Here is a 24,324-nt window from a genome sequence, read left to right on the forward strand (position 1 = left end):
TTGCCCTAAAGTGAGTGTCTTGTAGACAGCAGATTGAAAGTTTTTGCTTTGTTATCCAATCTTCCACTCTGTGTCTTTTAATCTGAGCATTCAGTCCATTGACATTTAAGTAGGTTATTGATAGGTACATATTTTAAACCTTGTTTTCCAGGTGATTCTATGTTGCTCTTTTTTTCTATTCTTTTTTTTGGTTGGATGGATTACATTTATTTTCTGCTCGAGTGTACTTTTCAGTTTTTGTGAATGCAGTGCTCTGTTTTGATTTGTGTTTGCCCTGTTTTTTAAGTATGTTAACCTTTTCCTATATCTGCTTTAGCCTGATATTCAAACACATCTTAAAAAAATAAAATAATCTAATTTTTCTTACATCCTTGCCCAAGTTGTATGATTTTGTCATCATTTTTTTTAACATCTTCATCTTTAGATCTGTATGTTGACTTATTTAAATGACTGCTTTCCAATTGTGGTTTCCTCAATTTTAGATCTTCATTTATTTTTAAATTTAGAGAAGCCCTTTCAGATTATCTTTTAGAATGGGTTTCATATTGCTGTACTCTTTCAGCTTTTTTTCGTTGGGAAAATTCTTTATTTCCCTTCGATTTTAAATGATATTCTTGCCGGATAGATATTCTAGGTTGCATATTTTTTTCCTTTCAGTGCTTTAAATATATCTTGCCACTCCCTCCTGGCCTGTAGATTTTCTGTAGAGACAACATCTGATAGGGGGTCCCTTGTCATTAATGCTTTGATTGTCTCTTGCTGCCTTTAGAATCCTCTCTTTATCTTTAACTTTTGCCTTTAGAATCCTCTCTTTAACTTTTGCCATTTTTATTATTATATGTCTTGGTGTGGGCCTTTTTAAGTTCAACTTTTTTGGGGCTCTCTGTGCTTCCTATATCTTTATATCAGTATCCTTTAGATTTGGAAAGTTCTCAACCACAATTTATTCAAATACATTTTCAATCCATTTTTCTTTTTCTTCTCCTTCTGGAATTTCTAGTATGCATACATTGGACTGCTTTATATTATCCCATAGGTCTCTTGTATTGCTTTCATTTTTTTCATTTGGTTTTCTGTCTGCTGTCCTGTTTGGGTGATTTCCACTGTTCTCTATTCCATGCCACTAATTCATTCCTCTGCTTTATTCATTCTGATCTTTATAGGCTTTAGCTCCATTCGTATCTCTGCAAATGAATTTTCTAGTTTTTCTTGGCTCTTCCTTATATTGTCTACTTTATTTCTGAGGGAATCTGCATTACTGTTCATATCCTCTCTTATTTCCTTCAGTATTTTCACTATCTTTCATTTGATCTCAATATCCGTCAGACTGCAGAGGTCTGTTTCATTGTTGACTGCTTTAGGTGATTTCTATTCCTTTAACTGGGAATGGTTTCTGTGCTTGTTCATCTTGCTCATGTTTTTCTTTTATCTGTGAGTTTGGGGAAGCCACACTGTAGTCTTGTAAGGGTACTTCTTTGCAGGAATATGTTTTTGTATTTTTTGGGGGGGTTACTATTTATTTTTGGTGTGGGAGTTTGAATATTTGCTATCTCTTTCTTAGGTGTGAGGAGGCTGTCATTCCCAGAATTCTCAGTGTGTTTTCAGGGAGAAGGAGGCAATGGGTAGGGCCAGCAGTCAGCACCTGGTCATTGGGCTCTCAATAGCAGCAAGGACATGCAGGAATGTGGCACAGGCTACTCCTAGTTGCAGGGCCTTGGGAAGTGTTAATAAGCTCTAGGCAGATCTTCAAGGTGACCAGAGCATTTGGCAGTAGCAACAGCAGGGTGCATGAGTTCCCAGGGGAGTGAGAGCAACCACAGCTTGTATTTGATTGCAATGCTCTCCTCTGAGGTGATTGGAACTGCAGGTGGTGCCTCTTCAGGGACCCCTATTGGGAGCAGGCAATGACCATCTCTAGAATCAGTGATAACTGTGACGGTTTGCCCCCTCTACCTGTAGACCATGCATGAGGCAACCTGTGTCACTTAGCCAACATATGAGGTGCCATACAGGGTGCTCCTAGTTGCAGGATCCTGGGACGTGACAGAAATCAGGTGTGTGGGTGCTGCCCAGAATGTTTGGTAGTGGCAGCAGCAGGCAGTGTGTTCCCAGGGATTCGAGAGCACTGACAGGTGGTGTTTGTTCACAAAGCCCTCCACTGAGGTGCCCTTTAGGTGAATGGGTCTGCAAGTGATTTTTGATCAAGTATCTCGAATGGCAGTGGGCCACACCCACCTCTGGGATGAGGGATGACTGTGGCAGTTTGCCCCTACCACCTGCAGACCAGGCAAGAAGCACCCTGTCCCACTTAGCCCATGCAGGAAGTGCTGCACCAGCTGCTTCTAGTTGTAGGATCTTGGGAAGGGATAGTGACCAAGTATCTGGGCACTTCCCAGAGCATTTGGCATGGCATCTGCAGGGTGGATGTGTTCCCAGGGGAGTGAGAGCAACAGTGTATGGTGCTTGGTTGATGTGCCCCCTTTTTTTCATTTTTGCCAACCCCTGAAGTCCCTGGTGTTGCAGGTGGAGCCCACTCACAGGCCCGCAGTGGTGGCAAGCCAAGCCTCCCATTGGCCTCTGAGATGACTGCTGCAGTCTGTCCCTTCCACCTGTAGATCATGCAAGAGGCACCATGTAGCACTTAGTTTCCTTATACTCATAGCCCACAGAATTGGTGTCTCTCCACTGGTGGCCTTAACAAGAAGTGCCTAATGTCCCCTAAAGAGCAAGCCCTCAGACATGTGCATGCTATGGATCAGGGAGTTTCCTCTGGGGTCTACCCTTCCTCTTCTCCCCTACCCAACAATGGCACCTTGTCCAGATCTTCTCCCAGCTTCCCTCTGCCATGGTGTTCCCCTTCTTATCCCATGGTGCACTGCTCCTTAGCTCCTCATGCCATCCCCAGTCCTCTCCCCGGGACTGACCTCCAGACCCTGAACTCCAGAGCCTCCGAGCATCTCAGTCTGTGGTGTCTGTGCAGATGGTTCAGATGATCTGTGTGGCTCTCACTCTGCTTTGCTGTTTTCAGTCCAGCTGCTGCACTTTTATGGCAACTTTGAGGTCCCACCCACTTGGCTGATCTTTTGTCAGTTAGGTGACTTCCAATGTTGTGGGTTCCTTTTCTCCTTCACAGCTCCCTCTAAGAAATGCTAGTCCCATTCTGATTCCTTTTCTCTCTCTCTTTTTCTTTTCTTCTACTCTGTTATGTCAAAGGTTTCAGGCCCTTTTTCAAGGTCTAATTCTACTGCAAGCATTCAGTTGATGTTCTGTGAGAGTAGTTTTACATGTTGGTGTGTTTTTTTGGATGTGTTTGTGGAAGAAGTTGTGCTTGACCTCTTACTCCTCTGCTGTCTTTCTCCACCCCACCACTTAAGATTCTTATGTATACTTTTAGTAAATCCTAAATGCTTACCTTGTCAATGCAGTATCTACATAATAAAGAACTTTTGATAGTTTGCTATGTTGTGATTCTATCTGTTGCACTCAATTGTCTATGTTTTGCACATTTAATAATGTGTACTCTTGTTTTATTATGGTTAAAATGTGTGAAACAATATTTATTTGGGTAGTTCCTGTCATAGCTCAGTGGCTATGGAGTTCTGTTATGGCTGAGTGGTTAACAAATCTGAATAGTTTCCATGAAGATGTGGGTTGAACCCCTGGTCCCGTTCAATAGGTTAAGGATCTGGCATTACCATGATCTGTGGTGTGGGTTGCAGATGTGGCTTGGATCCCATGTTGCTGTGGCTATGGTATAGGCTGGGAGCTACATCTCTGATTCAACCTCTAGCCTGGGAAGTTACATGTGCCACTGTAAAAAGACCAAAACACATACACACACAAAAAGAATATTAATTTGGGCCACTGTGAAGATTTAATTTGAAAGTGTATGTAAAACACTTGAACAGTGCTTGAAACTATTGACATTGGTTTGGAAGCTTGGATTGGACATTTTTGATAACAGGGGATTTTAAGTGACTCAAAACAGGTAGGGTGCAGCAAACTCTATTGAAACCCCATGACATAGTTTCAGTAACTCTCTTCAAATGTAAGGAGTTTCATACCCTTTTTAAGAGGAAAGGAATGATTGATAACATTCACCTGGTGCCCTTTTCCAGTTTTCAACCTATCAAATTATAGAGGTTTGAACCTGGCTTGATATAAAGATGTAAACCTGAACACAGAGACTTCTCAGTTCTGTTAACTATCTATTCAATATGAGAAAAAGCAGTTGTTCAATAATTATTTATTGAATGAAGACTGAATGTCCATTGGTTTCTTTGAGAAAATACTTGGTTAATATGAGTGGTTGATGTATTATTGGAGCCAGAATTTGAAAGACTGATTCATTCACCAATGATTGAGAGAAATACAGGGAGAGTAGCAAAATGTAAGACTTTTCCTAGGACAGAGGACATGACTATAATAACATGGCAAGTTCATTGACATTTCTCACTTTCCCCAATTCCCAGCTGAGGCAAGAACAGCATGAGGAGGGAGAAGCAGAGCCATGTGTCTGAGTTTCTCTTTCAGGGGTTCCCCATCTGGCCAGAGCAGCAGGGCATGTTCTTTGCCCTGTTCCTGGGCATGTACCTGACCATGGTGCTGGGAAACCTGCTCATCATCCTGCTTATCAGGCTGGACCCTCACCTACACATCCCTATGAACTTCTTCCTCAGCCACTTGGTGCTCTCAGACACCTCCCTTTCAACTGTCACTGTCCCTAAGATGCTGATGAACATGAAGACTCAGCAACAATCCAACCCTTATTCAGGATGCATTTCCCAGATATGTTTTGTTCCCACTTTTTTTGCCTGGGCAATTTCCTTCTGATGGTGATGGCTTATGACAAGTACATGGCCATTTGCCAGCCTCTCTACTACAGCTCTTACTACATGAAGCAGGAACTGTGTGTCTCCTTCGCTGGATCCTGGTTCCTCTGTTGTATCCACACCCTGTTGCTCACCCTCCTCTTGGTCCAATTGTCTTTCTGTATGGACAACACCATCCCCCACTTCTTCTGTAACCTCAGTACACTCCTGAGGTTGAGCTGTTCAGACCCCTCCCTCAATGAGCTGGTCATCTTTCCTGTGGGAGGAAGCCTTTTTATCCTGCCTTTGAGTACTATCTTGGGTTCATTTATTCATATAGGGATTGCATTTCTGAGGGTCTCTTCCACCAGGAGAACCTTTAAAGTTTGTTCCACCTGTGGTTCCCACCTCTTTGTGGTGTCTTTATCCTATGGGACCCTTGCTGGTGTTTCCTTTTTATCCTCATCATTGGACTCCAATGACAAAGTCATAATCAGATCCGTCGTGTATGCAGTAGTTACTCCCTTGCTGAACACCTTCATGTCCAGCCTCCGGAATAGAGACATAAAACAGGCCCTAGAGATATTTGTAAATAGGGCTAACTTCTTGAAGTTATAATCACTAAATCCTCTTATTGCAGTCAAGAGCACAGTGAGATATATCTCCTAAAATTGGCATATGTTTGGCAAATCTGTAACTTTAGGTGAGCATGCATTCAACCATCATATGTCAGTAAGGTCCAGTTTTTTCTTGCATTGTTAATATTCCTTATCTTTAATTTGTTCTGCTTTTTCATCTTATAGTATGTGAAAAATCCTATGCAAAATAGGTCACATAATTATGATTGCAGTTTCGTCTTTCTCTTGTTTTTGATATGTCAGTTTTTGCTTATATATTTTTTTATATTATGTTGCTGAGAACACACTGATTTAGCATCATGTTCTGCTCCTTGTGTACTGGTTTTTCTCTGTAAGATGTAATGTAATTGGCTTGCATTGACTTCAAGGTGATTGTGAAGATCTCTTTTCAATTCCACAGTCAATGACACTTTGCTGGTGGATTGAAATGAGCTGCGATGGGCATTGTTACACTATGGAAATTGGCTAATGACAGAAAGTAATGCTCTCCTATGATAGGGAGCCTTGTCTTATTCATTGAACAGCACACCATTGCATTTATAGTTGAGGGGAGATTCCTCTTTAGCCATGGCTCCTATCCTCCCATCTCATTTACTCCCTCTGATATTAGTTTAGATATGCCAGCTTCCTTTTAGATTTGTTTACATGTATTTTTTTCCAAAACTTTAAACTTTCTTATGTACTTATATCTGGAAACTGTTGATTATTAACAGTGTAAAGTTGCGTTTTGGTCTTTTTATGTAGGTTGACCATCATTGTATATCTGGACAATTTGATCTATTAACATCTGTTGGAGGCTAGCTCTGGCATCCAGGGTGGTGCACTTTTCCCTGACAGAAGAGGGACACATGTTGGCAAATGTACATATGAAGACAGCCTCTTTGTCCCTTCTTTCAGGGCGCTGGACAGCTCAAATTTTATTGGCAACAGTGGTTGATTATATAGACAGTTTTTCACTACAGATTACATCACAGTGTTAAAAGTACATTGGTTAAATATAACATGGTATAGCAGCTATACATCATGTTTCAAGATCTTTATCTTAACTAAACTTAGTGGGTACAATTCATTGCAATTAGGTACAATACATCATGTTTTAAGATGTCTATCTTAACTAAACTTAGCGAGTATATTTTAAGGGCAATTAGGTACAATACATCATGTGGAAAGGAGGAGACTCAGGACAAATCATCCCATGGCCAGCCAGTCTTTACAATTTGAAGGGGTCACAGACACAAGAAATTTGTATTCGCAAATCTTGTTTTTAGGCTGGTGCTTATCTTTAAGTTGTTATGGAAGGGAGACAGTGTAAGTAAATATAAACCAACTTAACTAAACTAGCTATCACTGAAAAGCTTCTAAAATCAAGGACAAAACTCACAGCTGGGTTTCTTTTGGTCATGAATAATATATGTCTAACTTCTCTGAACCTAATTAAAATCCTAACTCTAAAGTTTACTGTATAATTAGTAGATAAACACTATGTTTTAATTAAGTTGGATTTAAATAGGGGAAAGTCTTTTAGGATGAAATTCTTATTATATCATTATTGTAATTTTGTTAAATCACAGATCACCACAGGAAAATAAGAATGGAAAATAAGAGTAATAAGTAAATAATCAGGAAAGGCTGAGGAAAACTGAATAACAAATAAAACAACAGGAAAGACTAGGTCACCTGAGAAACAATCCATGTTCTCCAGTGCAAATATGGAAATTGTTTTCCCAGGAAAGCCCCAATTCTTCCCCATCAACATCAACATGAGAGCTGTGTAACCTGAGGCCTGCCCTCAGCTTGTACCATACAGGCAGTCTTTTTATCCTGACCAGAAGCCCACCTTTGGCTTGTACCATTCAGGTGAGCTCCCTTTCTTGGTTTGGAACCTGCCTTCAGGTTTTTCTGCCATCAGGCAAGGTCCTTTTTTCGAGTTCCTACATCTCCTTGGCTCCCCACAAACATCCAATATAATCAGAATGTATTTGAATTTATGTTTTCCATTTTTCTATATGTTTTCTACTTGAGATATCAGATTTCATATTTTTCTCACTATCCTTTATCTCTGTAATCAATAAAGTATATATTTTGTTATTCCTTATACACTCCATTAAGTTATTAATCATACGTTATTATTATTTTGTTATTTTTTTCTGTGCTTTATGTAGAGATGACGTCTTGCTTGTCCTTAAATTTTTTTTGTTGTGGTATAATGTCCTACTCAATATGAACTTTACCATTTTACCCATTTGATGTATACAATTATGTGGCATTTAGTACATTCATCACTGCTATTTTATTCTAGGGCTTCAAAAGGAAAGTATAGAGCATCAGTGCAATTGAGTACTTCACAACCATGAAAAATGATGGCAAAGATACCTATGAATTAATATGGAAGGTTTTCCATGATATACTATTAAATGGAAAATATCAATGCATAAAAGAGCATCTATAGCATACTATTTCCAATGTGCAAGAGAAGGGAAATAATATATACATGTAAGTTCCCATTGAGCAAGAAAAAACACACAAGGAATCAATTTGAAACTAATGAGACTGACAACCTAAAGGGGACAGGGTGGGAAAGGATAGAAAAGATGGGGAGATGAGTATATATTTTTTGTATAGTTTTAACTATGTTATCATTTACCTACTAAAAAATAAAAAGAAGGTGATGGGAAATAAAGCAAAATAGAATAAAACCAAAAATGATCCTAACTATATCTTGAGTTAATATCATAATCAGAATAAAGGGGAAATAATAATGATTATCAATCATGAAATTTTGTCTATAAACTACATTAACTAAAAAACTGTAAGCACATTTCTTCGGTAAGCAAGATTTTTGAGCTAATGTTATTTTATTATTAACAGTGGTTTCAATTCAAGATTCTGAAATTACATGTATTCAAAGATTTAGTAAATAAGTAAATTTGTCCTGGAAAAGAGAATGACTCCTGAATGGGAGAACTGTGTGATGTACCTTCAAAAGAGAGGCTAGAAATAACTCTATGGTGTCAAACTAGAATTGAAGATACCAACTTGAATTCATGGGTTGTAATGTGTATAAACAGATGGAAATTATGTATCAATATCTGTCAGGTTCCCAACTCCCATTCTTTCTGTTCCACTTCTGACCCATCTCCTAGGGGTAACCATTCTTTGAGTTTGCTTGTTTCTAGTTTGCATGTCCTGTATTTATTTAATATATGTTTCCTGGATGTATTCTCTGGGATCACTTGAAGCCCTGTAAGCAGCAAAGACCGTAATGCCAAATTCAATTTTTGAATATCAGTGTCTTCTAATAGGAACCAAAGTGACTTAGAAAAATGGCTGATTCTAGGGCTGGGGCCAGGACACATCAAGACCAGGGAAATTTTGCTGAGCTTGAAAATAAAAAGTGCTCATGAATGAAGGGGACCCAGAAACCAGCTGGAAGGGGCTGCCATTGGCCAAATCTAGAATAATTAGAGCTTCAAAATGAATAACATCAGTAATGGGTTACAATTCAGAGAATAAATACAAATTCTTGAGTCCATGATGATATAAAAAATTAATGAATACAAGAATGAATATGGAGTAAGGGGAAGTTCCTTCCTATAGGAGAATACAGCTAATCAACATAGAAGAAATGATAAATTTGAAAATCACCATTTGACCACCATATTTGGAATAGTTTTTTTTCCATATACGAATCATCAGTGGATGTTTGAATATAGTGGCTAAATTTTATTAAGAAATGTGTTGTGGTTATACAGTCTCAAAATATCTACTAAATGATACTTAGTTAATTACAAAGATTAAAATAGTAAGTTACTGTAGAGAAGCTTGTAAACACTACCTTAAACAAATGATCAATGATAAATTCATTAACAGGAAAATCTTTTTTTTTTTTCATTTTATGGCTGCACCTGTGGCATATGAAGTCATAAGGATAGGGGTAGAATCAGAGCTTCAGCTGCCAACTGATGCCACAGCCACAGGATCATGGATCTGAGCCATATTTGCTGCCTAAAATCAGCCTGTGGCAACACTGGATCCTTAACCCAATGAGAAGGCCAGAGTTCAAGCCTGCATCCTCATGGATACTAATCAGGTTTGTAACCTGCTGAACCAAAAAGGGAACTCTAAAGAACACAAATTTTTAATGTAGCTGTGCTATTTTTGAAAAAATCTGGGAATGTAAGGCTGATGTTTAGTGTTAATTAAGAAACATGGATAAAAACCTATCCTAGGACCCAAAAGTTCATAAAAATTTTCATCATTGTGAATGATATGTTGTGGACTATTCTGTCACCAAGCCACTGTACTAACTTCTGTATTGAAATATAATTTGCAGGGCCTGGGTATCTCAGTCAGTAGAACATCAGGCTTTTAATCTGAGGGTCCAAGGTTCAATTCCCTGTCCAGGAACTGGGTGAAATAGAGTTTTCAAACAATATTGTGTTAGTTTCAGGTGTATTACATGATGACTTGACTTTTTCACATATTATGAAATGTCACCATAATTATTAGTCTAGTAACTCTCTGTCCCATAAGCATTTACATTATTATTGATCATATTCCTTATGATGTATATTGCATCCCAAGGTTTCTTTATTTTATAACTGGAAGTTTGGTCCTCTTCATCCACATCATCTACTTCATCCCTTTTCCCCAGACACTATTCCCTCTGGCAACTGCTTCTTCTCTATGTATTTATGAGTCTTGTTTCATTTTGTTGATTTGTTGTTTTGATTTTTATAGTCTCCAATTATAAATGAGATACCATGATATTTAACGTTGACTCTCTGCCTTATTTCATAGGGCATAATACCTTCTAGGTCCACACATGTTGTTGGAACATGGCTGTGAACTGTTGGATGCCCCTGAATAGCTCCCTTATGGCCTTATTGTTACCAATGAAGGTGGAAAACGCTTTGTCTCCAGGATGGGATGGTACAGACAGTTTTTTCACTGTTGGGGATTCACATTCATTCTTTTGTATGTGGGTGACCAGTTTCCCAGCACAATTTATTGAAGAGACTCACCTCTCCCCATTGTGTGTTTTTGGCTCCCTTGTCAAAATCAGTTGATCATCTATGTGTGGGTTTCTTTCTGGGCTCTATATTCTGTTCTGTTTTTAAATTTGCGTCTTTTAATGGCAGTAATATAATGTAGATTTCTAAAGGTTTGAAGTAGAGCTTGCAATCAGGAAGTGTTATGCCTAGAGTTTTGTCCATTTTTCTCAAGATGACTTTGTCTTTTGTGGTTTCATATGCATGGAAAAAGTGGTCGTGATGGGGTGTGAGCTGCAAAATATTTCAGTGTCAGTGGTGTGTGGTCTCAAGACCTGTTACCACTCTGTTTGGTTCTTTCTTCAGTGGATGGATGACAATTTCCATTGTATGTTCTTCAAAGTGCAAGGGTGTTCCTGGCCTCTCCTGCTCCTCATGAGCAGGCAGAGGATAGACCAATGTGTCACTGACATTAGAGACATCTTCTGGGACTCCTGTAGTTGAGTCCCTTTGGTCCCTGCATTGGATCCATCTCAAGAGGAACACAGGAAATTGGGCAGTGAAGTCAGTTGTCTTCTCTAACCAGAAGCTTGGGGGTGTGTTCCCTGGGGTCTCAGTCCTGTTGGTAAACGTGGATCTTCCCTGCTGATTGTTCTTCTTGTAAACAGGTGTGGAAGTGCTAAATATCATCAGACAATGGAGGCATAATAGATGAGTCCTCAGGTAGTAGCCTGGTCCAGCACAGATTGGAGCAAGGTGGGGAACCATTGCTTGGCTTAGATGTGTGTGTTGATATGAGGACCTGGAAGAGGAGGGAGAAAAAATGTGTGTTCATGTTGCTCATGTAACCATGTCTTTTTAGTGATTGATTCACACAGTGACCTACATGGTGTCACCAGACTCAAGTGGCCATAACATTAAAATTAACTAAAATGACCTGAAATTAAAAGTTGGGTTCTTCAGTTGCACTAGTTATATTTCAAGTCTCCAGTAGCCACAGGAGACTGGTGCTGCTGTATTGGACAACACAGCTATAGAATATTTCCATCCTTGTGGAAAGCCCTATTGTACAGTGCTAGCAAGAGACCATGGAGGTTGGAAATCTGCAATACAAGTGTGTGTTTGTGTTGCTGTGTGCATGTTGCTTTTTTTAAGTTATTTCTTTGTTGGGTTTGATCACACATGATCCTCAGTGTGGGTAGTGGAGTGTGTGTGTATGAGCGTGTATGGTTTGTGAGTTATGAGGGTGAATGGATGTGGTCTTGGATTTAAAAAAAACAGCTTGTGAGGTGTAATTACTATACACAAAACTGCACATATTTAATGTATATAATTTGAGGAGTTGGACATGTGCACACACTTGTGAAGCTACCACCACAATCTAGGTCATCAACATATCTCTCTTCTCTCAAAATGTCCCTGCGTCCTTTTTATATGGTAAGAAAACTTAACATGAGATCTACTCTTTTAAGGAATTTTGAGGTGCACAGTATAGTATTTTTGACTCTAGGCATTATGATGTATAGCAGTCTTTAAAATGAATTCATCTTGCATAACAAACTTTATTTCAATTAAATAACTACACTGCATTTCTCCTTCCCCTAGCCCTTTCTGACTTCCATTTAGTCTCTGCTTCTATGAGTTTCTCAAAGTGAAATTTTGCAATCTTTGTCCTTGTAGGACTGGCTTATTTCACTTAGCATAATATTCTCTATTTCATCCATTTTGTCAGAAATGGTAGGATTTCCATTTTTAAGCCAAAATTATAATCCATTGTGTATATGTGCAAATTTATCCATTCATCTGTTGATAGTCATGTGGCTTGTTTCCATTGCTCATCTATTGTGCACAGAGCTGAAATGGATATGGCTGCATATTTTCATCTCTGAGATCCTGACCCCAGTACTTTCTGGTCTACACCCAGAAGTGAGATTACTGTTTCATGTGCTAGTTTTATTTTCAATGTCTTAGGGAATCTCCATACCACTTTTCATAATGGCCACATCATTTTACATCTCCACCAAGAGTGTAGAAGGGTTTGTGTTTTCATGTTTTTAAAATTGTGATTGAGAAAAGATTTCATTTTAAGGATGTAAGCATTTGGTGTGAATCCATACAAACCTCACTTCTGACTAGGATGAGCATAGGTTGAGGAAGGCCAAAAAGCAGCATCTGGGGTTTTGTTTTTATGTCACTATGTTTCATGCTGAGTGTCTGTTTTTGTGTATAACACACTGACACTCTCCTTTTCCTCTCCTTGGATGGCTTTAGAGCAGAGAGGGTCATGCAAGGGCCTTGGAAATATGTGTAAGCATTTGACCTGCTAGGCAGCCTCACAGCCTGAGTCTTCCTTTGTCTCAGCTCTAGACATAAACAGACAGCAACCAAGTCCTCTTTATGCTAAGTTGGTGGCACAATTTATCCAGATGGCTTGAAGGCTCTTGAACTTCTCACAATGTTCCTCATTGATGTTTGATGATTTCCACATTTACACTCTGGGAACAATGTGGGGTCAATTTTGGAAGCTTGTTGAATTAATCAGATGACTGTGAATTCTGATTTACGTCCTTGGTACAAGAGCATCTGCAATGTCTAGGCTCTATGTTCACATCACTGGGCAAATTCACATGACCATCGCTTTGCATGTATGCTCATTTTATAGCCCTGAGCCATTTTATAGCCCTGAGCCATTTTATAGCCCTGGTGATGGAAGGGGAGAGACATAGAGACAATGTCAGGTATTAATCAAGCTATTTGTTGGAAAAGCTTTTAATACTGCAGTGAGTCAAGTGCTGTAGACTAATCTTCAAGGGCCATCCATGGTCTGGGCCTGTACCATTTCTTGGATGTGAGAGAGAGACCTCAGAGGTCAACTCATTTTCAGGAAGGTACTTGATCTTGCTTGATGGCCTCCTGAATCTTGGCCATCTTTGTTTCCTGATGTCTGCTTACCCATCCTGCCCAAGTAATGAGTTGATTTAGTTAATTTTGGGATCACTCTCCTTTTGATTCCTATTTATAGTCAGTGTTTATTGACTCATGGTATATTTTTTAAATTAAAAAAAATTACTGTGATAGAATATATGTAACAAAATGTAACATTTCAATAATTTTGTGTACATTTATGTGGCACTAAGTAATTCAGGTTGTTGTACAACCATCACCACCAGCCACCTCCAGAATTTTTTATTTTTCCAAACTGAATTTCTGTAAACCCTGAATAATAACTTCTCATTTTCCTCCCCCCACCAGCCCCTGGCAATCACCATTCCATTTTTTGTCTCTAATAATTAGACTATTCTAGGAGTCTCATTTGAATGGAATCTTACAACAATTACTCTTTTGTGACTGCATGATTTTACTTAGCATAAAGTCTTCAGGGTTCAATGGTGTTGTGGCTGTATCAAGATTCCTTACCTTTGTTAATGCTGAATGGTATTCCACTGTATGTATAGACAACATTATATTTATCCAATCATTTTCTAAATGACATGTATTGTTTCCATCTTTTGTCTACTGTGAAAAATGCTGTTTTAAATATGGGTATATAAATACATTTTGGCCCCTGCTTTCAATTATTCTGGATATATAAGTGGAATCAAAATTCCTTAGTCATATGGAAATTCTATTTAATTTTTTTAGGAGCTTTCTTTTTTAAAAATTTTTATTTTTTTCCTGCTGTACAGCATGGGGATCATGTTATTCTTACATGTATACATTTTTCCCCCACCCTTTGTTCTGTTGCAATATGAGTAACTAGACATAGTTCTCAATGCTACATCTCCTTGTAAATCTATTCTAAGTTGTATCTTATAACCCCAAGCTCCCAATCCCTCCCACTCCCTCCTTCTCTCATCAGGCAGCCACAAGCCTATTTTACAAGTCTATGATTTTGTTTTCTGTGGAGATGTTCATTTATGCTGTATATTTAGATTCCAGTTATAAGTGATATCATATGGTATTTGTCTTTGTCTTTCTGGCTCATTTCACTCAGTATGAGAGTCTCTAGTTCCACTCATGTTGCTGTAAATGGCATTATGTCATTCTTTTTTATGGCTGAGTAGTATTCCATTGTGTATATATACAGCACTTCTTCCAAATCCAATCATCTGTTGATGGACATTTAGGTTGTTTCCATATCCTGGCTATTGTGAATAATGCTGCAATGAACATGCGGGTGCATGTGTCTATTTTAAGTAGAGTTTTGTCCAGATATATGCCCAAGAGTGGGATTGTGGGGTCATATTGTAGTTCTATGTATAGATTTCTAAGGCATATCCAAACTGTTCTCCATAGTGGCTATGCCAGTTTACATTCCCACCAGCAGTGCAGGAGGGTTCCCTTTTCTCCACACCCCCTCCAGCACTTGTTATTTGTGGACTTACTAATGATGGCCATTCTGACTGGTGTGAGGTGGTATCTCATGATAGTTTTGATTTGGGTTGCTCTTCTAATCAGCGATGTTGAGCATTTTTTCATGTGTTTGCTGGCCATCTGTATATATTCCTTGGAGAAATGTCTATTCAGGTCTTTTGCCCATTTTTCCATTGGTTGATTGGCTTTTTTGCTGTTGGGTTGTATAAATTGCTTATATATTCTAGAGATTAAGCCCTTGTCAGTTGTATCATTTGAAACTATTTTCTCCCATTCTGAAAGTTGTCTTGTTTTCTTTTGGGTTTCCTTTGCTGTGCAAAAGCTTTTCAGTTTGATGAGGTCCCATGGGTTTATTTTTGCTCTTATTTCTTTTGGCTTGGGAGATTGACCTGAGAAAATATTCATGATGTTGATGTCAGAGAGTGTTTTGCCTATGTTTTCTTCTAGGAGTTTGATGGTGTCCTGTTGAATATTTAAGGCTTTCAGCCATTTGGAGTTTATTTTTGTGCATGGTGTGAGGGTGTGTTCTAATTTCATAGATTTGCATGCTGCTGTCCAGGTTTCCCAGCAATGCTTGCTGGATAGACTTTCTTTTTCCCATTTTATGTTCTTTCCTCCTTTGTCAAAGATTAATTGACCCTAGGTGTCAGGGTTTATTTCTGGGTTCTCTATTCTGTTCCACTGGTCTGTCTCTCTGTTTTGATACCAGTACAACACTGTTTTGATGACTGTGGATGTGTAATGTTGCTTGAAGTCTGGAAGAGTTATGTCTCCTGCTTGGTTTTTGTTTCTCAGGATTGCTTTGGCGATTCTGGGTATTTTGTTGTTCCATATAAATTTTTGGATTGTTTGTTCTCATTGTGTAAAAAATGTCCTGCATAATTTGATAGGGATTGCATTGACTCTGTAGATTGCTTTGGGTAGCATGGCCATTTTTACAATATTGGTTTTTTCCAATCCAGGAACATGGAATATCTTTCCATTTCTTTACATCTTTCTCGATTTCTTTGATTCAAGTTTTATAGATCTTGGCATATAGGTCCTTTACCTCCTTGGTCTGGTGTATTCTGAGGTATTTGATTTTGAGGGTGCAACTTTAAATGGTATCATATTTTTGTATTCCTTTTCTTTATTTCATTGCTGGTATACAGAAATGTGACTGACTTCTGAATGTTAATCTTATATCCTGCTACTTTGCTGAATTTATTAAGCAGTTCAAGGAGCTTTGGGGTAGAGTCCTTAGGTTTTTCTATGTATAGTATCATGTTGTCTGCGTACAGTGACAGTTTGATCTCTTCTCTTCCTATATGGATGCCTTTTATTTCTTTTGTTTGTCTAATTGCTGTGGCTAGGACTTCCAAAACTATGTTGGAGAGAAGTGGTGAGAGTGGGCATGCCTGTCTTGTTCCAGATTTGAGTGAGAAGGCTTTCAGTTTTTCCCCATTGAGTATTATATTTGCTGTGGGTTTCTCATAAATGGCTTTGATTATGTTCAGGAATGTTCTCTCTATAACCACTTTCGTGAGAGTTTTGATCATGAATGGATATTGGACTCTGTGAAGTGCTTTTTCTGCATCTATTGAGATGATCATATGATTTTTGACTTTTCTTTTTTTAATGTGCTCTATGATGTTGATTGATTTGCATGTTTGAATTATCCTTCCTCTCTCCCTCCCTGCTTCCCTTCCTACATTATTTCCTACCTTCCTTCACTTCTTTCTCTTTCTCCTTTCCTTCCTTCCCTCTTTCTTTCTCTCTCTCTCTTTCTTTCTTTCTTTCTTTCTTTCTTTCTTTCTTTCTCTCTCTCTCTCTCTTTCTTTCTTTCTTTCTTTCTTTCTTTCTTTCTTTCTTTCTTTCTGTCTCTCTGTCTGTCTGTCTTTCTGTCTTTCTTTCTTCTTTTGTATCTCTTTCATTCATTGCAATGATAAAAGTAAGATTTTGTGTCAAGCACTTTATTTTGTACATGGTACATTAATCTTTCAAACAGTGCTTTAAGTGGTGGGTGCGTGTGTGAGTGTGCATGTTTTTGTGTGTTACACAGACAGAAGCACATAAGCAGTCTGACAGTAGAGCCATGGAAGGTATTGTGTCTTATTTATCACTCCCTCCCTACTATCTATCAAGATGGCTCCACTTGGTACAAAAGAGAATGAGCAGTTCCTTATTGCCACTGAAGGGCTTGATTGAAATCATAGACTTTCTCCATGTGACTGTGTCAGTGTTCAGACAAATCATGTTGCATTCCTCCCACCAGATTGGATGAGGCATCAGTGTGTGTGTGCAGTGCAGTAAGAGCTGTCTGTACTCTGACACACTCACTCTGAGAAATCATGTGACCATGTGGTAACTGCAATGGTCAGTACTTCTAGGTTCCAGGATTTTCTGCTTTCTTTCATTCCCAGAAGAGAGAAAAGCAGCATGAGGAGTCAGAAACATAGCAACATGTCCGAGTTCTTCCTCCTGGGGCTTCCCATCCATCCAGAGCAACAGGGAGTGTTCTTTGCCCTCTTCCTGGGTGTGTACCTGACAACATTGCTGGGGAACCTGCTCATCATCCTGCTCATCAGGCTGGACCCTCGCCTCCACACCCCCATGTACTTCTTCCTCAGCCACTTGGCCCTCACGGATGTCTCCTTTTCCTCTGTCACTGTCCCTAAAATGCTGATGAACATGCAGACACAGGATCGATCCATATCCTATGCAGGGTGTGTAACACAGGTGTATTTTTCCATATTTTTTGCTTGCATTGATAACCTTCTTCTTGTAGTGATGGCCTATGACAGGTATGTGGCCATTTGTCACCCTCTACGCTATACCATCATCATGAGGGAGGAGCTGTGCCTATGTCTGCTGGCTGGATGCTGGCTCCTCTCCAGTGCCTATGCCCTGACCCACACCCTCCTCCTGGCTCAACTATCCTTCTGTGCTGATAACACCATCCCCCACTTCTTCTGTGACCTTGCTTCCCTGCTTAAGCTGTCCTGCTCAGATATCTCTCTCAATGAGCTTGTCATATACACTTCAGGGGCTGCAGTTTTCATTTTTCCATTGAGTGGCATCTTGGTCTCTTATGGCCGCATTGGGATCTCCATCCTAAGGGTCCCCTCTACTAAAGGGATCTTCAAAGCCTTGTCCACCTGTGGCTCCCACCTGTCTGTGGTGTCTCTATTCTATGGGACAATTATGGCCCTGTACTTTTCCCCCTCATCAGGCCAGTCCTTTGACAAAGGCATCATTGCTTCTGTGATGTACACAGTGGTCACCCCGATGCTGAACCCTTTCATCTACAGCCTGAGGAACAGAGACATGACATTGGCTCTGGAGATTCTTATCAGAAACAATAACATTTTCACCACATGAGAATCACCTATCCATGTTCTTATTTACCCACTGACCTTGTCAGAAATGCCTTAAAAAGTTGTGTGTTTGATATCCATGTCTCTAGCACTTTCATCACTGTCCTTTAAAGAGTCATTGTTATTAGATGAATTATTTTCCCTTCATAAATATCTCTTGTCCATTTATTCCTCCATAACTCTAATATATCATTAGCAACAACACATGTTTAATTTTTTGTTTTTCAAAGCATCAGACTCCTCTGTTTGTAGCTGTATGTGTTTTTAAATTTTATTTTTTCCATGTGTTATATTATTATTACATTTGGGTTTTTACAGCCTTTTAAAGTGTGTGTGTGTGTGTGTGTGTGTATGTGATATTATGGTGATCTCTTGGCCATTGTTTTTTAAATTTTTAATTCATTAATTATTTTGATGTATAGTTGACTACAATGTTGTGTGAATTTCAGGCGTAGAGCAAAGTGATTCACTTATAAATATATTACATAGTATATATTTTTTCATATTTTTCCCTTATCTGTTATTACATAATATTTAGTGTAGTTCTATATGCTAAACATTTGGTCCTTGTTTATTATCTACTTTAGGTATTTTAGTGTGTATATGTTAACCCCAAACTTATAATTTGTCCCTCCCCCCATTCCCTTTTGGTAACCATTTTCTATATCTGTGGATCTATTTCCACTTTGTATATACATTTATTTTTAACATTTTCTCAGATACCACATATAAAGAGTATCCTATGATATATGATTTTTTCTTCCTGGTTACCCCATTCAGTATGATAATCTTTAGGCTCATCCATGTTGCTACAGTTGGCATTATTTTATTTTTTATATGGCTGAGTAATATTCTATTACACTGTGTACCACATCTTCTTTATCATTCATCTGTTGATGGATATTGAGATTGCTTCCATGTCTTAGCTTCTTGCCTTCCAAAGCTACAAATATTCAGTTGAGCTTCTAATGTTCAGTTTTAGTAAAGTCCAAAACTCTTTTGTTTTCAATGCATATCAAGTTAATAAAGTACTTTAGTACATTTGCTAAACCTAAATAAACTTTCATTTGTTGTGATTTGACAATAGGGGAGGACACAGTAATCAATCCAATTAGAAAATTTCCCCATTCCAGGAAGACTAATTTTTCCCCTAAATTGGATGTTTGTGTTAAGAACAGTCTATGGCTTGGATTAATTTTCATCTTAGAAATGGGTGTTGTCTGTTCTCAAGAGATATCACTTCTAATATGAAAAAATGAAATGCAAGAATTTATAAAGTTTTTTTTTTGTCTTTTGTCTTTTCTAGGGCTGCACCAATGGCATATGGAGGTTCCCAGGCTAGGGGTCTAACCACCTATGCCTGAGGTGCAGCAATGCCAGATCTGAGCTGCATCTGTGACCTACACCACAGCTCATGGCAATGCCAGATCCTTAACCCACTGAGCAAAGCCAGGGATCGAATGCAAAAACTCATGGTTCCTAGTCAGATTTGTTTCTGCTGTGCCACAATGTGAACTCCAATTGATAATTTATGCACCCAAAAATATCTCCTGCATGACCACAATATGCCAGGCAGTTTTCTACCTTCTGGAAATGCACAGTAAAAAAGCTGTATCAACTCATATAGTTTACATTCCAGCACTCCTGCTCCAGCTCATCATGCTGCTTTTTTTGTTTCATATCAGGCTTTAACCTTCTGAATCACTGGAAACTTTACTTATTTTTAAAATTGTCTTTATTTCTTTACTGAGATGAAAGTTCTGTGGAAGATGGGTTTCTATGCCTGAAATAAATTCTGAATTTTTGAAGCTGGATAGTCTATGAACAAAGGAGCCATAAAAAGGGGAGGGGAGGAAGGTGTTCCTGTCTTGGCTCAGTAGTAATGAACCTGATTATTATTCCTGAAGACACGGGTTCAATCTTAGTCTTTACTTAGTTGGTTAAGGATACAGTATTGCTGTGAACTGTGGTGTAGGTTGCAGAGTTGGCTCAGAACCTGTGTTGCTGTGGCTGTGGTGTAGGCTGGCTATTGCAGCTCCAATTTGAGCCCTAGCCTGGGAACATCCATATGCCATAGGTGTGGTCAAAAACTCCCAAAGATAAAGGGGAGTTATTAACAAGAGAGCTGGGCTGTAGTTCATAATTTCACACTGTGTGGTCTAGGTAGAGCTCATTGGGATGGTAATATCCAAAGATGTTAGTGAGGACAGGTGAGCAATCCATGGTGATACATGGACAGAAGCATGGAGATCAGTACCTAAAAAAATTTAGGTGAGATTGTGCCTGGCCAATTCCAGGGACATTAATGGGGCCTCTGTAGCTGGAAGGGACTAAGTGGGAGAGGGATGATGGCTGATTACATCAGTGATACCAGAGGCCCAGATTTTTGACACATAAGGTCATGGTAATCATATTCATCAAGATTCTCCAGAGAAGTAGAACAGATATGGGGTGTGTATGTGTATGTGTGTGTGAGAAAGAGTGATTTATTAAGTTCTCGCTGTTGCACAAGGATTGGTTGCATCTCTCTGCAGGCTGCAACGTCACTCAGATCTGATCCCTGGCCTTGGAATTTCCATATGCCATAGGGTATCCAAAAAAGAAGAAAAAAATAGAGAGAGGTATATTTTATACAAATGACTAATATAATTTTGGAGGCTAGCAATTGTAAAGTCTGAAGTGTAGGTTGGCAGGCTGGAAACCCAGGAAAAAGTTGTAGTTTGAGTCTGAAGGCAAGCTGCTGACAGAGGTGTCTCTTCTCTGTGGGAGATCATTCTTTTTCTTTAGGTCCTTAATTGATTGGATGAGGCCCACCCTCATTATGGAGGAAAGTCTGCTTTATTCAGAATTTTCAGATTATACTGTTAATCTCATCCACAAAGATAACTTCATGGAAACATCTAGAATTCTGTTTGAACAAATATCTGGGTGCTCTAGCCTTGCCAATTTGACATATAAAATTAACCATTATAGTTGAATCATTGGTTCTCAGTCCAATTTGGGAACCCACTGGAAGGGATTCCATAGAGGTATAACATAGCCATACTTGCTTTGTTAATGTTTCTTTAAAAACATCCAGAATTATGGAGGTCTAAATGAAAATCAATAAACTTGATATAGCTAAAATATATCATTTCACTCAGAAAACTGCATATAGAACTACTATATGATCTAGCCATCCCACTCCTTGGCATATATCCACATGCATGGAACAGATATATTGTTCATATTTATACTGATCTAGAATATTTCCTTCTCACCTCAGTGGCCTATGACAGTTAGTCCTTGATTTTCTTTTCTGTGGAAAAGTTCATTTGTGCCATATATTTCATTCCAGATATGTGATATATGGTATTTGTGTTTTTCTTTCTGACTCACTTCATTCAGTATGAGAGTCTCTAGTTCTACCCATGTTGTAAATGGCATTATTTTCTTTTTTTATCGCCATGTAGTGTCCCCTTGTGTATATCTACCACATATTCCTAATGAAAGCATCTGTCTATGGACATTTGTGTTGTTTCCATTTCTTGGCTATTGTGAATACTGCTGTAATGAACATGCAGATTCATGTGCCTTTTTTAGGGAAGTTTTGCCTCACACCAGTCAGAATGGCCATGATTAATATGTCTGCAGATAACAAATGCTGGAAGGGGTGTGGCAAAAAGGGAACCTTCCTGCACTGTTGGTAGCAATGTAAGCCGGTACAACATTCATGGAGAACCGTATGGCAGTTCCTTAGAAAACTATACATAGAACAACCATATGACCCAGAAATCCTACTCTTGGGCATATATCCTAACCCTATTATAACCATTACCATAATTTTGACTCTTCCCTAACTTCTACCAGAGCCCTAAACTAATCTAGAATTGACCAAATTCTAATCCAGTGGTTAGAATTTTAGGAATGAGCTCATGCATGTTTTGGTGCTGCTTAATATCTGAGAGATGGAATATGTAGCCTAATAGGGATATTTGCCTCTCTCAAATCTGTCCCATTCTTTGGCATGAGAGGATCTGAGGATGTTCTCTTATGGTCAAGGTGAGCAGGAGCAGTCTCACTAGTCATGCAGAACATTAAAAGAGCAAAAGTATGGAAGTGATTGTAGCCCACAAATCTCTTACCTGGTATATCTTGGAATCAGCCTCTTAGAAGTACAGTTGGTGTGAGTTTCCATGGGCCACAGTGGGTTAAGGATCTGGGGGTGTCACTGTAAAGGCAGAGGTTGGACCCCTGGCTCCAGAACTTGCATATTCGGTGGAGGTGGCAACAAAAAAAAAAAAAAAAAGGAAAAAAAGATGAAAAGTACAAATGGCAAGTAAACTGAGTATTACACCTGATAACAAGCAGGAACATGTGTTTTTTGAACACTGAGGAACCTAAAGCAGCTTAACAGCAAATTAATCTTGGTTCTTTTGCTAGGTTTAGAATCCTCCAGCTTCCTGCCTCCTGTCTGTAAGCTTCAGTTTCTCCCCCTTTTCAGTCCCTCAAACAATTTAAGACACACAGCCAGAGGAACATCCATCTTTATCTACAGTGATGGGTGCCAGGAAGGGTGTCCTCATTTCTTCAGGGTCAGTCCTAACCAACCTGCTGGATCTCTCACATGTGCACCCACCATGGATAGCAGCACCAGCTCTGGGACCTTCTGAGTGCCTCCTTGATCTCTATGTTGCAGAGGCTGTAGATGAGTGGGTTGAGGGCTGGGATGACAAGGGTGTAGAACACAGATGCCATCTTGATGCTGTCCAGGGCATAGCTAGAGCTGGGATGGAGGTAGATGAAAATGAGTGTCCTGTAGAGCATGGGCACAGCTGTGAGGTGGGAGCCACAGGTAGAGGCTGTTTGCCAGTGGCCCTGGAATGAACACTTGCACATCACAGCACCAGCGATGAACCTATAGGACACAGTGATATCCAACACCATGAACGTCTGGATGAAGTCACAGATAGGGAAGAGTAGGAGTTCATTGAGACGAGTGTCATTGAAGGAGATGGCCAGCAGTGGAGGGATATCACAGAAGAAGCTGTTCACCTCCTGGGAGTTGCATAAGCTCAGGTGAAGGTGAAGGTCAGGTGGACCACAGCACTCAATATCTCACCCAGGCCTGATTCTCCCAGCAAGGCCAGGCACAGATGCCATGTCATGGCCATAGTGTACAGAAGTGGGTTTCTGATGGCCACATAGCAGTCATAGGCCATGACTGCCCAAAGGCAACACTCAGCATCTGCCAGCCCTGCGGACACAAACATCTGGAGGGTGAAGGCTGCATAGGGGATGGTGGCCAGGGTCAGCAGCAGGTCCACGAATATCTTGGGGCCAAGGGGGGGAAATAGAAGGTGTTCAACTGGAAGAGGTTGGCCAGGAATAAGTACATGGGTGTGTGGAGTTGGGTGTCCATGCAGATCAGTAGGTAGCATCATGCCCATGTTTCCCAGCAGGCTCAACAGGTAGATGGGCAGGAAGACCAGGAAGAGGGTGATTCACAGTTCCCAGCAACCCATGATGCCCAGAAGGGTGAGGTGAAGTTTTCTGGCCTCATCCTGCCAAACAGAGACGAAGGAGAGACAAAGCGGAGGGAGGTACGGAAAGGTCATGACCATCATGGGGGAGAAAGTTCTTTGTACTGGCATCAGGTCTTGGGTATTATTTCTACCTTGAAACAAAATTGGTATGTGACATTGGACAAGCCATATAACCTCTCAAAACCTTTGTTTCTATCACTGAGAAGTCACTTCCATTTAACTTTCATGGGGAAGGAAATCTTGCCTGTTTTAATCAATTTCATATCCACAGTACTGAGAACATAGCCTGGCACATAGTGCTCAATTGTTTTATTGCACTTTGCTTTATTGCATTTTACTTTACCATGCTTTACAGACAGAGCATTTCTTTTTACAAATTGAAACTTTGTGGCACCATTTTTCTTTTTTTATATTTAATTAATTTAAAAAATATTTGATTTCTGCCACACAACAAAGTGATTCAGTTATACATATACACACATCCATTCCTTTTCAGATTCTTATCCCATGTAGATTATCAGAAAATACTGTGTAGAGTTCCCTGTGTTTTATAGGTCCCCATTGGTGTGACACCATTTTTTCATAACATTTTCTTACTTTGGGTCTTTATGTCACATTTTGGTAATTCT

General features: G+C 39.4%; 2 protein-coding genes and 1 pseudogene across 2 annotated transcripts; 2 read left to right on the plus strand and 1 right to left on the minus strand.

Moving 5' to 3' along the window:
* The first annotated feature begins 4,838 nt into the window (after positions 1–4,838).
* Positions 4,839–5,429, plus strand: LOC100739205 (olfactory receptor 1J4-like). Its single transcript, XM_021082222.1, has one exon. It carries the CDS (start codon positions 4,839–4,841, stop codon positions 5,427–5,429), a length of 591 nt encoding a protein of 196 aa, XP_020937881.1.
* Positions 5,430–17,232: 11,803 nt separating this feature from the next.
* LOC100622893 (olfactory receptor 1J4-like) lies at positions 17,233–18,174 on the plus strand. The gene has a single exon (XM_003353650.3). It carries the CDS (start codon positions 17,233–17,235, stop codon positions 18,172–18,174), a length of 942 nt encoding a protein of 313 aa, XP_003353698.3.
* A 4,598-nt stretch (positions 18,175–22,772) lies between these two features.
* LOC106507840 lies at positions 22,773–23,773 on the minus strand (annotated as a pseudogene).
* Between the last annotated feature and the right edge of the window lie 551 nt (positions 23,774–24,324).

Source organism: Sus scrofa, unplaced genomic scaffold, assembly GCF_000003025.6.
Source record: "Sus scrofa isolate TJ Tabasco breed Duroc unplaced genomic scaffold, Sscrofa11.1 Contig59, whole genome shotgun sequence".
Classification (NCBI taxonomy): Eukaryota; Metazoa; Chordata; class Mammalia; order Artiodactyla; family Suidae; genus Sus; species Sus scrofa.

What these genes read in the sequence shown, in the direction of transcription:
- LOC100622893 (XM_003353650.3), top strand. Translation starts at nt 17,233, where the DNA reads ATGAGGAGTCAGAAACATAGCAACATGTCCGAGTTCTTCCTCCTGGGG.
- LOC100739205 (XM_021082222.1), top strand. Translation starts at nt 4,839, where the DNA reads ATGGCTTATGACAAGTACATGGCCATTTGCCAGCCTCTCTACTACAGC.